This window comes from Castanea sativa, chromosome 5 (genome assembly GCF_040712315.1).
Source record: "Castanea sativa cultivar Marrone di Chiusa Pesio chromosome 5, ASM4071231v1".
NCBI lineage: Eukaryota > Viridiplantae > Streptophyta > Magnoliopsida > Fagales > Fagaceae > Castanea > Castanea sativa.
Genome location: NC_134017.1, coordinates 43,597,410 through 43,611,355, shown reverse-complemented (window position 1 = coordinate 43,611,355; position 13,946 = coordinate 43,597,410). Strand labels below are relative to the sequence as shown.

Sequence of the window (13,946 nt, the reverse complement as noted above, 5' to 3'; positions counted from 1 at the left end):
TTATATTGCCTTCCCATGTTTGCATAGATGAGCAAACAACCCAAGTACCAACCATAGGCATTTGTGGTTGTTTCTAATCGCAACAAATTACTCGTTAATTTGTGAAGGGTGATGGTACAAGTACAATGCCAGTACCAAGAAGCGAACTTGCGTGTTGACCAATTAACATTCAAGGGAGTACATACCAAATTGAAGACCCAAGCGATCTCATAATGTTTATTACATTTTTACTTTTATTTTAATTTCTTTTTTGCTTGAGCTCTCCCTTTGTATACTTCTCGTATACTTGGATTGTGCCCTTTTTGTGTTTTTTATAAGGTAAAATGCAAAAACTGACCCTCTAAGTTTCATCAGACATTTCAACCATCTAACTTTGCTTTTGTTCATTTCAATCATCTAACTTTTAAATTTATTCAATTAAGGCTTTTCCATCAACTTTTGTTACATGTTGTGGTTAATTTTTCTATTTTATAAATTTTTCTTCAAATTTCTTAAATTAAAAAAATTCAATTAAAGATTGAAAAATATTTTCAGATTTTTTTTTCAAAAAATTTTAACAAAAGTTAACAAATAAGCCTTAATTGAATAAATCTGAAACTTGAAAAACTGAAATGAACGAAAGCAAAGTTAGAAAGCTGAAATAAAATCTGAAGAAAGTTAAAAGGTCAATTTTGCATTTTAGCCTTTTTTTTATAATTAGAAGTAGTTTCATTTTTTGAGCTCCAATTATTAGTGAAAACTTCCAACATTATATGAATGCGGATATCCTTTTCTTCTTCTTTTTTGCTGAATGCGGATATCCTTTTCTTGAGCAATCATTTTCAATCCACATGATCAATTGTATGCATTAAAAAAGAAAAAACTATATCATTTTGCAGAAATCCATGTTGACTGAGTCACCTCTAAAAATGTAAACTAGCCATCTATGTTAAACATACACATTTTTTTTTTAAAGGGAAACTACCATTAAAAAAGAAAAAATTTGCCGGTAGAGATTGCATTCTGGAGGAGCTAAGTAATTAAATCATTATTTTGCTTGTTTGATTAGAGATGCAAGTATGAAATAGAAAGCAGAACAGGATAAATTAGAAAATAGAAGGGGACAAATAATGGGTAGAAATCTCAAAGGGTAAACAAATTTTGGCTAGCCATTGTTTCATCCAATGGGTCACCATCCACATCAAGGCTGAGCAAAATATACAACTAACCATTTTGAATTACAAGGACATAATTCAGGGTAATTGGCCAAATAAAAAACGGGCATAAGTATGACAGACCAAAAATTATACACCGGGGGAAAACAACAAAAAGTAAAAACAATAACTCCCATTAGTTGGGAAGTTAGAAAATAGATAACGTAATGAAAGCAGCAAAGCCCTACACAAATATGCTGCTGGCTAGCAATCAAGTCAATATAGAGAGAATTCATACAGGTGCCTCTCCATTACTATACTTGTAGAAAGGAACAATCAGATTACCTGCAGGATAGCATCCTTCAGAATGAGTCAATGATTCTGAGCCACTAAGACTTTTTAGAGAGGAGTGTCGCTGCTGTAAACACTGCTTCTTTAACATATGACGAAATCTCCATGCACCTACACCATTGCAAGTAACATTAATCAGCACAAAAGAAAGATACTGAGAGAATCAACCACTTGATTTACTAGACTCAAGATTTTGTCATCTAATTTCAGATAAACACAGCACACTTCATATATAACTAACAAACAAAATGATTTTGTCCAAGGAAATGTCATGATATCCTCACAGTTTACTGCTCCCGCAAGTAGTGACTTTTTAGATTGAATTTTTTAAAAACTATTTTTGGTATTGTTTTTGAGATATAAATCTCAGTTCAATATTGAGACTGCTGTTCTGTAGTTATAGACATGATTCAAAATGAACTACGGTGACTTCCAAGCTGTATTATAAGTTTGGGTAAAAACTAAATATCGCCATCATGATACAAGTAAAAACCAATCAGAGGTAATAAAATTTTCCATTAAACAAGCGTGTCATGTTGAATTTCAGGGAAAAAAATTATATAGAAAACACAAGTTGATTTGGCTGTGCCCTTTGGTAAATAATTTGACTTCTCAAGGTAATAGATTTTGACAGTTTCTTACACAATAATTTTGGGCTCTAATGATTGGTTGGTAAATTAGAGTACGTGATCCTGGGTTCCAACTTTGTCTCCACCCTACCTCTCGTTTAAAATTAAAAGTTCAAGTTGAGCCCCATTTATTGAGGGGGATTTGGGCTCATACATGAGTAGTGTTAGAAAAAAAAATTTAAATGATTAAATTCACCATTTTCTATTAGTATAAGTTTTTGGATTAAGTGATAATTTATTAGAATTCATGCAAAGAGAACAAGCAAAAGCAAGTTAGAACTCATGACTATGAGCCTTACTCATCAGTTCTCCTCAAACTATTGAAAGCAGAGATCATATTCTTGCTTATTTCCACAAGAGAGTTGCCTCTCACATCTTCCTTGGAATCTGAGATGGCTTCAGCAGGGCATTGTTCAGACAATAGCAACAATTGAGCCTGAAAGAGAGTTTTATCTGAACTTATCAGCAAGAAAGGGAGCTCTATCCCAAAAATGGTACAGATGACAAGTTAAAGCTTGTTATATATTAACCGCATATGTCAAGATATATACGAAAATAATTCATATTAGTCAATATGAAGACAGGTATACTAAAAGAATGAGTCGTGGTAAAACACAATAACCTGTAGCTGTAGGGCATCAAGAAGTAAATGTTGCTTGAGATACTAGAAGAATCACCTTATAACCATGTGCTAAAAGCAACTGAATTTCTTTTATACCAATCCTTTTTATGATGCCTTTTGTGCTAGTACCATTTAAAAAGCACTTCAAAGCTCCATTGAAAGTTTCATCATCTACAAAATCAGTTGATCTTCGAGTACGAATAGAAGGCTGTGCAAAATGGGATGCAATTAACCATATGAAGATAATACAATAGTAGGAAAAACATATCGTATTACCTTTAAAATCATGTCAAGGACAGTTTTCCTCTAAGCCGGATTAAAGGAATCTCCACTAACCCGTTATGTGACAGTTCAACTGATTATCCACATGTATTTTTTTAGATAATTCATTAAGTCATTTAAATTAGTCACATGACTTTAATATGTCATGTAACTAAAAATGCTCATATAAGTCACCATTTAGTAGGTTGGATGAACATAGGAAAGTTCTGTCCCCAAGTCAAAAAGCCTTGATATATAAAGGCAAACATCATAGACATGAATCATTTGGGACCATTTAAATGGAGGTACCAGTAATCTAACAACTTACTTTTGCTATGTACTTCCAGAAATACTGCAAAATTATATCCAGCTTCCATTTGGGTTCATTGAAGACCTGCAAACCATCCCCATTATTGGCACTAAAAAAATATTGGCATTCTTAAAAATAAAAGAAGACCAAAATATATTGTCAGTCCTTGAACTTCAGCCCATGAGCAATTTTAGACCCTACAATTTAAAGCAATCACTTTTAGTCCCAAACGTGTCTAACGAAGTGATGACATGTTAATTTTTAGTTAGGGCACGTCATCGTTCCATAGAGAGATTTAACAGATGTTAACAAAAGGACCTAAAGCAACCATTTTAAGTTTGCTATGAACTAAAAGCAACCACTTAATCTTCAGGTGCTAAGCACTAAAGTTTAGGGACTAACAGTGTATTTTCCCATAATATAACTACTAGAAAATTGTAACTTACCAAGACACAATAAGAAACTAGAATCACTTGAAACTATGGAAACACGGACCTTTACAAAGTAATAGCAAATACAAATTGTGCAATAAATTAGGAAACAAATATAATCAGAAAAACTTAGCCAACTTACTCTCCATTTGTTTCAACAAAAAATAATTTCCTGGGACATGAAAATGACTTGTTTTTTCTATTTTTGGTTGGTACATTGAAATTGATCCTGAAAACATTTTCCGATGTTTAACTTGCATAGAAATCACTAATATTTCATGTTGGTGAGGAGGTGGCAATAGTAAAGGTGGTGTGATGGTGGCAATGTGGTAACAATGATGTTAGTAGTGTTGGCAGTGGTAGCATCAGAGGTGGTGTGGCAATGGCAGTAATGATGCAGCTGAAAATCTTGATCAATAGAAAAATGGTTACAAATCTAAATGTTTATCATGTGCAACATCATAGTAGATTAAGAATTTCCTAGATAAAAAAATAAAATAAAATAAAATAAAAAAGTAAAACTACGCACTAATGAACCCCCTCGTTCAATATTTAATAAGGGATACGGATTTTTTGGTATGTGGTCAGAGTTGCAGCTAACACCTATGCCATTGTTTTCTGGATAAAGCCAAGTGCCTATTGAGGCATCCCCATCTTTTACAATGCATTAAACAACGTATTCACATGTGTGGGTACATATAAATACAGAAATGCACACTTATTGCAAATGAGAGAGTAGAAAAAATATTTGGATGAATACCTGGAGAAATGGGGAAAGTAGGCCCTTATTGTAAGTTAGTTCATCAAGAATTATCTCCAACAGTGGGGTCCTGCACATATTCCAGCAATGCTTTTATTTTTCAACAACTATACACAAACACAGACCAATACCTAAAATTTCACTACTTGAGGAAAAGAAACAATAACCTCACACCATCGGCTCTGGTAGTCAAACCTTTCATATCTGCTTTCTTCTTTGATATATCAAGTTCCATAATCTAAAGAGTTAACATTATTAGAGCCCATGGTGAGACTGATTCAAACATCCTGAACTAGAGGATGTTTTGGAACTTACTAGTATCAGAAGTTTCTGCATGGCAATGCAGGTATTCTGTCCTATTTCAGGCAAAGAAATTGCCACAGCAGTGTCACAACGGTCAGATGGTTTTGCCACATAATTCTCCGAGCACATCTTATCATTACTGAATGCAGATTGAATTTGACATAGTCCACATATAATGGTCAAGCAATCTCTCACTAAGCCTTTGTAGTTTAATTTTCTTGACCCCTGCAAAAGAAATCTAGTCTAAACCTCACATTCTCTCAAATAAATATTAAATAGTGTCTCCAAGAAGCAGGAGTCTGAAGTTAAATCTCTGTAAAGAAAGACAACAGAAGAGCCATGATATAGAACATCAATAGATGATTAAAGTATTAGTACTGTAAGAGTATACCAGAAGCACGTTAAGCAAAGATTCCCTCAGAAGGGCCCAGTTCATAGTTTCTGCAGCACACAATGAACTACTTCAACCTCCCAAAGATGTGATGGCATAAAAGAAACAAATATCAGCATACCTTCATACACACTGTTACGAGGTAGTATATCTGCTTCAAGAACATTCACAAGATACTGGAACAGTAACATGCTCCCAAGGGACTGCCAACAGGTAAAGTAACAAATAAGAACCTAACAAAATTTGTGCCTAAGTGAAGTGATAAAGCCAAGGAATTGATAGCAAATACCTACTGGATATAAATCACTCAATTGTAAAAGAGCATCAGATACGATATATACAATTATACTGAAAGAGTCAAGGAATTCTAGGTCAAAAAATCTGAAACAGAAGTTAATATCAATAAGGGGCATTGATGATGTATTCCGTGTGGCCATTATGAAGCAACATGTTCATAAACTGGGTGTAGCAAAAATGAGATTGTCAAGATAGTGGAAATACAAAGAAAGATGGAATTCAAAATGAGGAAATTCACTTAAAAATAGGGGCTGGTCCATATTAATGAAAAGATGAGAGAGAGTCTAATGGCTTGGTCTTGTGCAGAGAAGAGCAATCAAGGAACTTGCAAGGAAGAGTGAGTTGATTCAAGTCAAAGGAAAGGAATAATAAACGTTAGAAGAAGGTCATAGAACAGCATTTGTAGAAATAGTAAAAAAAGGACGTCAATTAAAGAGGTAACATAGAGTATGACTTCAATGAATAATGGAAAAGAATACATGTGAATGTGATCCAACCTGATTAGTATGTTAAAGATCCATAGCCAACTTTAGAATTTTGGGACTACAGTTTGGTTGTTGTTAATGATGCATTGCATGTCTATAGGGAAATTACTTTATTAGTAATGTTTTCAAACAATTGAAACAGGAAAATGCAATCAAGAAGTAGCGAATTCATTTAGGAAATAAACCTACATTGTCAAGTACATGATTTGTTGCATATGAGATCACAAAGTAGTTATTACACATGCACACACACAACCAAGAAATAGTGAACACATTTAGTAGAATAATCTACATTATTAAGTACATGATTTGTGGCATATGCCATCATCAAAAGGCTTTGAATGAGAGCACAAGAAATTATGACCACTATTAGAGAATTATAGAGATATTATTGGGTTGTACACATTTATTATATGAGTGGTACTCGTCTATAAAAGTCTAGAAGATTGAACTGATGAGGTATCCCTACCAGGTGTCACCATCAAAATATTCTCCATCTTATAACAAACTCTCCCATATATAATGAATGAATGAATGGTTTTGGGGATGGAATCTTGGAAACACAGGTCCTCCTTTTCTGTACAATTCCATCTTTTAGTCTCTTTACTTAACATGGTATCAGATCATTAAACCCCATTCACTTCTGATTCATCTCACATCACTCTTGTTTTTGCAAAACACCTTTTTCTGCTAATTTTTCTTTTGTCCATACTAAGAGCAATGTGATATCTCTGTTCACAGCAATAAGCAATATATATGACTCTCTAACAAGCTACATTAAATCTACTAAACATGGTTGAAGTATTCCAACTCACTATTTAGGCTCCACAGAATGCTCTGCTCGGTACTCTAGAATTGAAGCAACATCTATTGGCACTTATACTTCTCTTTCAACACTAGGTTCCAGTGGTCTAGATGTTTCTTCACCAAAATCTCAATACCAACACTATTGTCTCTTGTGTGGGGAGCTACAATTTAATTGCTAGTGGTCATCGGTAGAAAGGAAGGATCCATTAACATGATCCATGAAGACAGGTCTTAGATGAATTTCAGTGTGGCTTTTATTGATACCAAAGTGGGCTCCATTACCAATTGGGATTCAGAATACGAACAAGCATCTTGTATTCTTCAAATTGTGCTAAGTAATTAGTAGGACTGAAGTGATATTCTCTTGCCTCAAACTATTTTTTCGATCTAAAAGTCACCCAAATAGGATTTGAGGTAGAGGTTTCTCTTGATAGGAATATAGGACTGAGGTGATATTTTTCTGAGGTTTTCTTTCATTTGAATCATTTCTAACCAAATAGCTATAGTATGCTTGTTCCTTATAAAGAGATGTTCTCCACACTCTACCAATATTTTTTTTCCTCTACTAATGAGCTTCATCTTGACAAAACCCAGGTATGGACTAAACGTTGCTGTGTTTTGAACCTTGATTGGCTAATGACAAGCACATATGGGTCAAGGCCCACGTACGGCTTGATGTTAAGCTAAATTAATTACATGGGCTAGTGGGCAAACCCATATGCATCATTACTTGTTTTCAGGCCTTCAATTTTATTTACAATGGATTGGGTCTGAAATTCACAAGACCAAGTGGCGGTGTGTTAATTTTGGTCAAGTTGCACTATTTGGTTGTAGGCATGCAAAACAAGTAAAACAAAGATCCATTATAATGAACATCAACCCAAGCAGTGATAGAATCGGCACAGCTCCAATGGCAATGAGTCAATATTTTCCAACAGAGTAATGGCCGCAGAGCAACCTGTCAAGCAATTGGGGCAGCATGGCTCGGCTTCAATGAATGAAAAAATTGATTTACAATGAGGTCTAAGTGGAATGAAGATGCCATCGGCAATATTGCTTTGATGTGATGATGACAAAAATGTAGGACCCGCTTTTGCATGTGGGATTGTCAGTAGAAACTTGTTATAGCAAGCATGGATGCTGCTTTGGTCTCGATGACAGTTAAGGTGAAATCAGCAACATGGGCTTCAATAGGTTTTATAGTGACAACGGAAGAATACGTTTGGGCGGTAGCATTTGGGACTCACAATTGCAATCTTCACAATCTAGTGTAGGCAAACTCACAAGCTCAATTGGGAGAACCCAAATGGATGAGAGGTGGCCCTAGGTTTGTTTGGGTTGTGATCTAGGCGGTTTGGAAAGTGTTGCCAAGCTCAGTATGACGATGGTGTTTGGGTATTTTTTAACGAACGCTCACATGGATTTGTTTAGGGATAAATTATGAGTTTTTAATGGGGTTTGAGTTGACTTAAGATTGGATTTGAAAGTTTTGGAGGCTAGGTTCACGGCTTGGTGGTGGAGGCTTGAGCTTTGGGTTGTAGGCTAGAATGCATGGACACGAACACAGGTCTGGGTACGAGTATAGGTACGATACGGTGACACAAGTAATTTTTGAAAAATTATAACATGATATGGCAGATTAGACACCATTACAACATGGGTACGACACCCCAAATGAAGTGTCCGTGCATCCTAGGTTGCAGGTGACTAGGTGGTTGTGATGAATCGAACTTTGCTCTGGTACCAAAGCTTAAATAAATTTTACCAAAATAAGAAAGAAGAATACAAGAAATTCTAATCTTCGCCACCTAGAATGGCATGAAACGTAGGCTTCAGCACCTATTGTTGAGTGGAATCAGCACTAAACATGAGCATAATACCAATAAAATTTTTATCATAGACTGTCCCCACTAGAGTATAATAGCACACTTAAATAGCTAATAAGACTGGACTATAACCCTAATTGACTTGGGCCAAAGCTTAATAATTGAATTCTAAAGATAAACTTGACTCTAAGAAATAAAATAAAATATTAATCATGTAATAGCTAAAAAAAACCTAAAATAAAATGCAATCGACCAATAATAAACCTAAAATTGACAATTTTCTTCTAAAATTTAATACAACTGTCTTCGCACTTTCTGCATCAACCCTTTCTTCTAATTGTTTTTTTTTTTAAATAGAAACCTTTTTAAATAAGAACCCTTTGGACTTGCCTCTCCTTCCTAATTTCTAAGGTAAAACTTATTCCCTCACCCTTTTTCCATCTTTAATATTTTACTTCTAATCAAACATATCCTAAAGGACAGGGCTCCCCTCAAAATATTTTAAGATATGTGCCTCTACAAAAGGCTTACCTAATTTCCACCTTACCAAACAAGGTAAGACTTATTCCCTCACCCTTTTTCCATTTTTAATAATTTACTTCTAATCAAACATATCCTTAAGGACAGGGCTCCCCACAAAATATTGTAAAATATGTGCCTCTACAAAAGGCTTAACATGAGGAGGAAGAGTGTTACTGAATTGAAAAAAATGAGATGAAAACCATAATAATGGGGCACAGCACCAGTTCATGTTTGCACCTATATTCAATATATGCGTACAATTGGGTTTTGTATTTGTTTTCCCAAACATGATCTTTACATTTTGCATTCCAAGTTTATCAAGATAAACATAGGGTTTAGAACCAACATCCATGTACACTCTACAAATGAATCACATTCATGTGACTGCAATTAACATACTTCGCTTTACTAATATGACCTATGATCAAATATGCCAGGCCCTTCCAATGAAGCCAGAAAATAAGTAAACCAACCTTTGTGTCTAATGCTTGAAATTTTTCTTCACCAGCCACTGCAGCAAGGTCTTGAATCAGAAGATGAAAAGCCTGAGATAAGCATTGACACTTATTTGAAGGCGGAATTGCAGTAATTAAGACAGTTAAAATCAAGTTCAAGTGCTCAACAATCAAACACTCCAGAATAGTAAGATATAGGAACTAAACGGCATCATCCATCATTAATATTTCCATCATATAACAATAAAAAATCTCTGCAGTCAAAAATGATTCAGGTTGTCAGCCTGATGGGGAACATAACTGGTGGCCCCCTTTAAAGATTTATAAGTTATAAGAGGCAAGGATAAGCTGGTTCTAATGCTCAAGCATTATTTGGGATGTTTTGGATGATGGAGAGCTCTCTTAGGACATAGCTTATTAAGTTTAGAGTATTAAGTTTTCTTTTACTGTTTGTTTCTGTTTATCTTTTATTGGATTAAGGTTTAAATTAAGCTTTACCAAAATAAGGGCAATCTGGTCATTTTCATATATCTAGAATGGGCTGTCCCTGGCTGTATGAAAAGCCAATCACTCTTATTTTTTGTTTTTAAGCCCTTTTCCTATTTGGTTTAGAAGCTCTTATGTACTTTTTCCTTTGTTATTAATAATTCTAATCATTCTAGGAATAGGTTATTAAGAAGTCTCGGTCCTTCTAGGAATGGATTTAACAATAACCTATAACCTATATAAAGGTTTTATTGCAGTAAAATTCCAGGAGCTTACTCTCAGTTTTGAGGGTGTAATTGCCTTCTCCAACCTAAGTTTGATTTCTTAGGAAAACCTAGGTGTGATTGCCTAGTATTTTATCTTGCTTTATTTCATGTTGTATTCATTGATTTAACATCAAACAGCCATCAACACATTCAAAATCTCATCAAGAGTCTAATTTAGTGCTGAATATCTAAAGATTCTACATAAAATCCATTACTCTATACCTATGTGTCACAAACCACCACTTCCCACGTCCTCCCCACAACCAAAAAGTCTACATGCTCATAGAATGCAAAAACCTGTTTTAGAATCATGGAAACGCACAATTGATATTCACAACTAGGTTACTTTTTATAGACATTAACTCACGATTCAGAACTTCGTTCGCCAGGTGAAATATTTAAGATAAAAAGTTCATAAAATATAACACAAAAGAAAGAGGGAAAGTAAAAAAGTTGCAAAAATCTTGATTTATTAAGCACCTCTAAGTACTTCTACTTTCTTTATCTCCCTTACAATCCAAATGGAGTCCTAGAAATTGTAGATGAGGACAGTTTTTGAGAAAAAATTAAATAGCTTTCTTAGTAGAAACACTAGTGCTGTAGTGCAGTTTATTGCGGATTGGTCATAGTGAGCAATATACAACTTACTAACGTCTATGAATTACAAATTAAAGGAAACAGAACAAGAAAGCCAAGAACAGCAAATCAAACTCACAGAGGAATCAAGTGTTGCACCAGACTTTTTGTGTGCTGCTTCTCTCTCACTATCATTGGTACCCAAGCCAAGAACAAATGGCAACCAAGCCTAAAAGAAAACAGAGAGAATTGATTATCATACACGACATAGAAATTTAAAAAATACAGCCATGAGCCTTCTAGCTCATCTAGCACCTCCTAGTATTTCTAACATAGACATCCAAGGTTCAAATTCCCCCTCCCAATTGTAACTATTGAATTATCAAAAAAGAAATTTAAAAAATATACATATAAATCACAAGTATAAGGGACACATTAAGCAGCCATAACCAATCTAATACCTCTTTAACCAGGTTCAAATTCTCCCTCCAAATTGTAACTACTGAATTATAAAAAAAAAAAGAAATTTAAAATATATATAAATCACAAGTATAAGGGACACATTCAGCAGCCATAATCAATCTAATACCTCTTTAACCACGACTAAGTCAAGTGAAGCGCTAGAGGATGAATTTGATAAATACACCCGAGGGTAACGCTGCATTGAAAATAAAATAAAAAAATAAATTAAAAAAAAATCACACAAGATCGAGAGTGATTCTCGTTAGAATTATGGGGCATCTGAGAAGTAAACTTTATGTTGAATTAAAATTAAGGGATCAAAGATACACCTTGTCTAACTCATTCAAAAGCTGAAAACTTGCCATAATCAGTTCTAGGGATTTACCAAGCCTCAATATCTGAAACACTGCCTCGCTCATTTTGCTTCACAACCAAATTCAAAACTTTCAAAAATAAATATAATATTTACTCAGGCTAAGAGAAACATAACACATTTTACTATAAAGAAGTGAAAAATTTTCCATTCCAATCCATTGGCATTTATGCAAATAAAGAAAATGATGGCTCCATTTTGAAAAGAACAATAATGAATATGGATTTTTATATATATATATCATTAGTTGGTAACACAGTCAATCAAAAGAAGAAGAAAAATTGCTCTGAGAGAATTACTTGGTTGGAGGAAATCCACTTTCTGGAACAATCGAAGCAGCAAAAATAGCTTCCAAGAAAGCAATCCCTACGCATCATCAATCAACAAATGTAGTCTTTAGCCTTTGTTTGGTTGGCAAGAAAATCGTAACAATAAACTTCAGAAAATTCAAATTTAATCATACTAGACACAGCAGGATCAGTAGACTTTTCAACAGTCCATTTCCGGGAAAGCAACATAAAATTGAAATCAAACTTCCTATTTTTTAAGCTCCTGCGGTTTTTTCTCGGAAACCAAACAGAGAATAAGCAAAGAATTTAAAAGTACATACTATCATCATTGGCGTCCTGAGTGTCTTTAGTCACGGAAGCGTCGAGAAAAGCCAAAATGTTCTCTGCAATTCCTCCTCCTTTATTGCTTCTTCCTCTATTGATATCGTTCTCCTTCTCCATCTTCAACTTCTCCAATGAGAAAATGAGAGAAAAAAAAATTTTGAAACCCTAATTTGTTAGAAACTAGAAAGTAAAGTTCTGATGAAGTTTTTAGATTTTGAAGGAAAATTAATAATACAACTGTTTTCGTTTTCCCGCCAAAGGCCCAGCCTGATCTACATGAAGATTCGTATGGAAGAAGATCTCGGGTCGTGCCCGATTAGGGCTGGGCCTTGTTGTGGGTCTCTAAAGAAAGAGGCAATGGGTGCAACGGGTCTTCTTGGGCTTGAAAATTTAATATTGTATAGGAATTACATATTTGTGAATTTTATATATTATTAGACAAATATATTATGAGACATTGGTTGTATACAATCTATATATAAGATACTAGAGTAGGGGTGTCAATTTGGTTAGCGTGTCGGGTTCGTGTCATATCAAGATAGGGGTATTCGACTAAATGGTTCAACCTAACCCGACTCATTTAATAATCATGTCATGATCCTTCAACCCTAACCCAACCTGTTAATAAGGCAGATTGACCTGACCCAACTCATTTGACTCGTTTAATAAACGAGTCTTGTTGGGTTGACACGAATGTAACACAACCCATTTCAATCCATCTATAAATAATTTTTTTTACATCTCAAAATTAGTGCATACACTTTAAGTTTTCAACCTACATTCAAAATAATATAGTTGAACAAAAATATAACAATCATCTAAAAATAAGTTCTTCACACTCCAACATAAGTACATACACTTCAGAGAGAGAGAGAGAGAGCAATAACCGGTTTGAGAGTTGACACTTTGAGTTTGAGAATTGAGCGTGAGAAGAGTAGTACGGCTGAAATATAAAATATAAAATAAAATAAAAAGATATTCATAAGAAGGTTTAAAGATTTAGGATACGTTTGGTACACTGAATGAGGATTACGATAGGAATTGTAATCTTTATTACTAGTAATAAAATGTGTTGTAATGTAATAACTGATAGGGTATGATAAAGTACCAACTCCAACATCGTCCATAAAGGTCATCCGTGACAAGGCCAGCGAAGCAAGGATTTTAGGAACCTCGTCAATGACTCATCCATGGAGGAAGAAGCTTGGACGAGCTTCACATGGTCAAGAGACAAAACCACGTCGTCTTGTCCTGGGGAGCGACAAATCTCGTCTTGAACAAAGGTCGTCCATAGGGGGAACGACTTTATCTCCAAGCGAGGTACAATCAACAGGAGGATCCTCGAACGAGGTCCTCATACTTAGAAAAATTCTTGAGTATGTACTACAACTCCTTATTACACGCATAACTTCCAATGACCGTTATGTGAGAAGTATATAACTCCTAAGTAATTGCGGAAGTTATATTTGAACCCTCACACCTCCTCAAATCCAGGGGAGGTTACAAGCTTGATAACTGTCTTCCGGACACTATATGAACGCCCATTAAGACCAAACAAAGGTATGTTTTACATTTCCTAAAAAGTT

At 34.7% G+C, this 13,946-nt stretch overlaps 1 protein-coding gene across 1 annotated transcript; it reads right to left on the bottom strand.

Annotated features, from left to right (window-relative positions):
• Positions 1–1,093: 1,093 nt before the first annotated feature.
• Positions 1,094–12,758, bottom strand: LOC142634139 (negative regulator of systemic acquired resistance SNI1). The gene is made up of 15 exons (XM_075808417.1): positions 12,357–12,758; positions 12,046–12,112; positions 11,703–11,796; positions 11,501–11,569; positions 11,051–11,140; positions 9,602–9,673; positions 5,313–5,394; positions 5,192–5,241; positions 4,813–5,025; positions 4,665–4,735; positions 4,498–4,567; positions 3,325–3,390; positions 2,791–2,943; positions 2,413–2,549; positions 1,094–1,595 (listed from the first exon to the last, which is right to left on the bottom strand). The coding sequence occupies exons 1-15, from the start codon at positions 12,475–12,477 to the stop codon at positions 1,523–1,525; spliced, it is 1,428 nt and encodes a 475-aa protein (XP_075664532.1). The 5' UTR covers positions 12,478–12,758; the 3' UTR covers positions 1,094–1,522.
• Positions 12,759–13,946: the final 1,188 nt, after the last annotated feature.

Bases quoted from the DNA above. Each gene is read 5' to 3' on its own strand.
- LOC142634139 (XM_075808417.1), bottom strand. From the start codon at position 12,477: ATGGAGAAGGAGAACGATATCAATAGAGGAAGAAGCAATAAAGGAGGA. The intron at 11,570-11,702 runs GTGTATCTTTGA...TTTTCAATGCAG, and splicing joins TTTTGAATGAGTTAGACAAG to CGTTACCCTCGGGTGTATTT. The intron at 5,026-5,191 runs GTATACTCTTAC...TTTCTTTTGCAG, and splicing joins CTTTGCTTAACGTGCTTCTG to GGGTCAAGAAAATTAAACTA.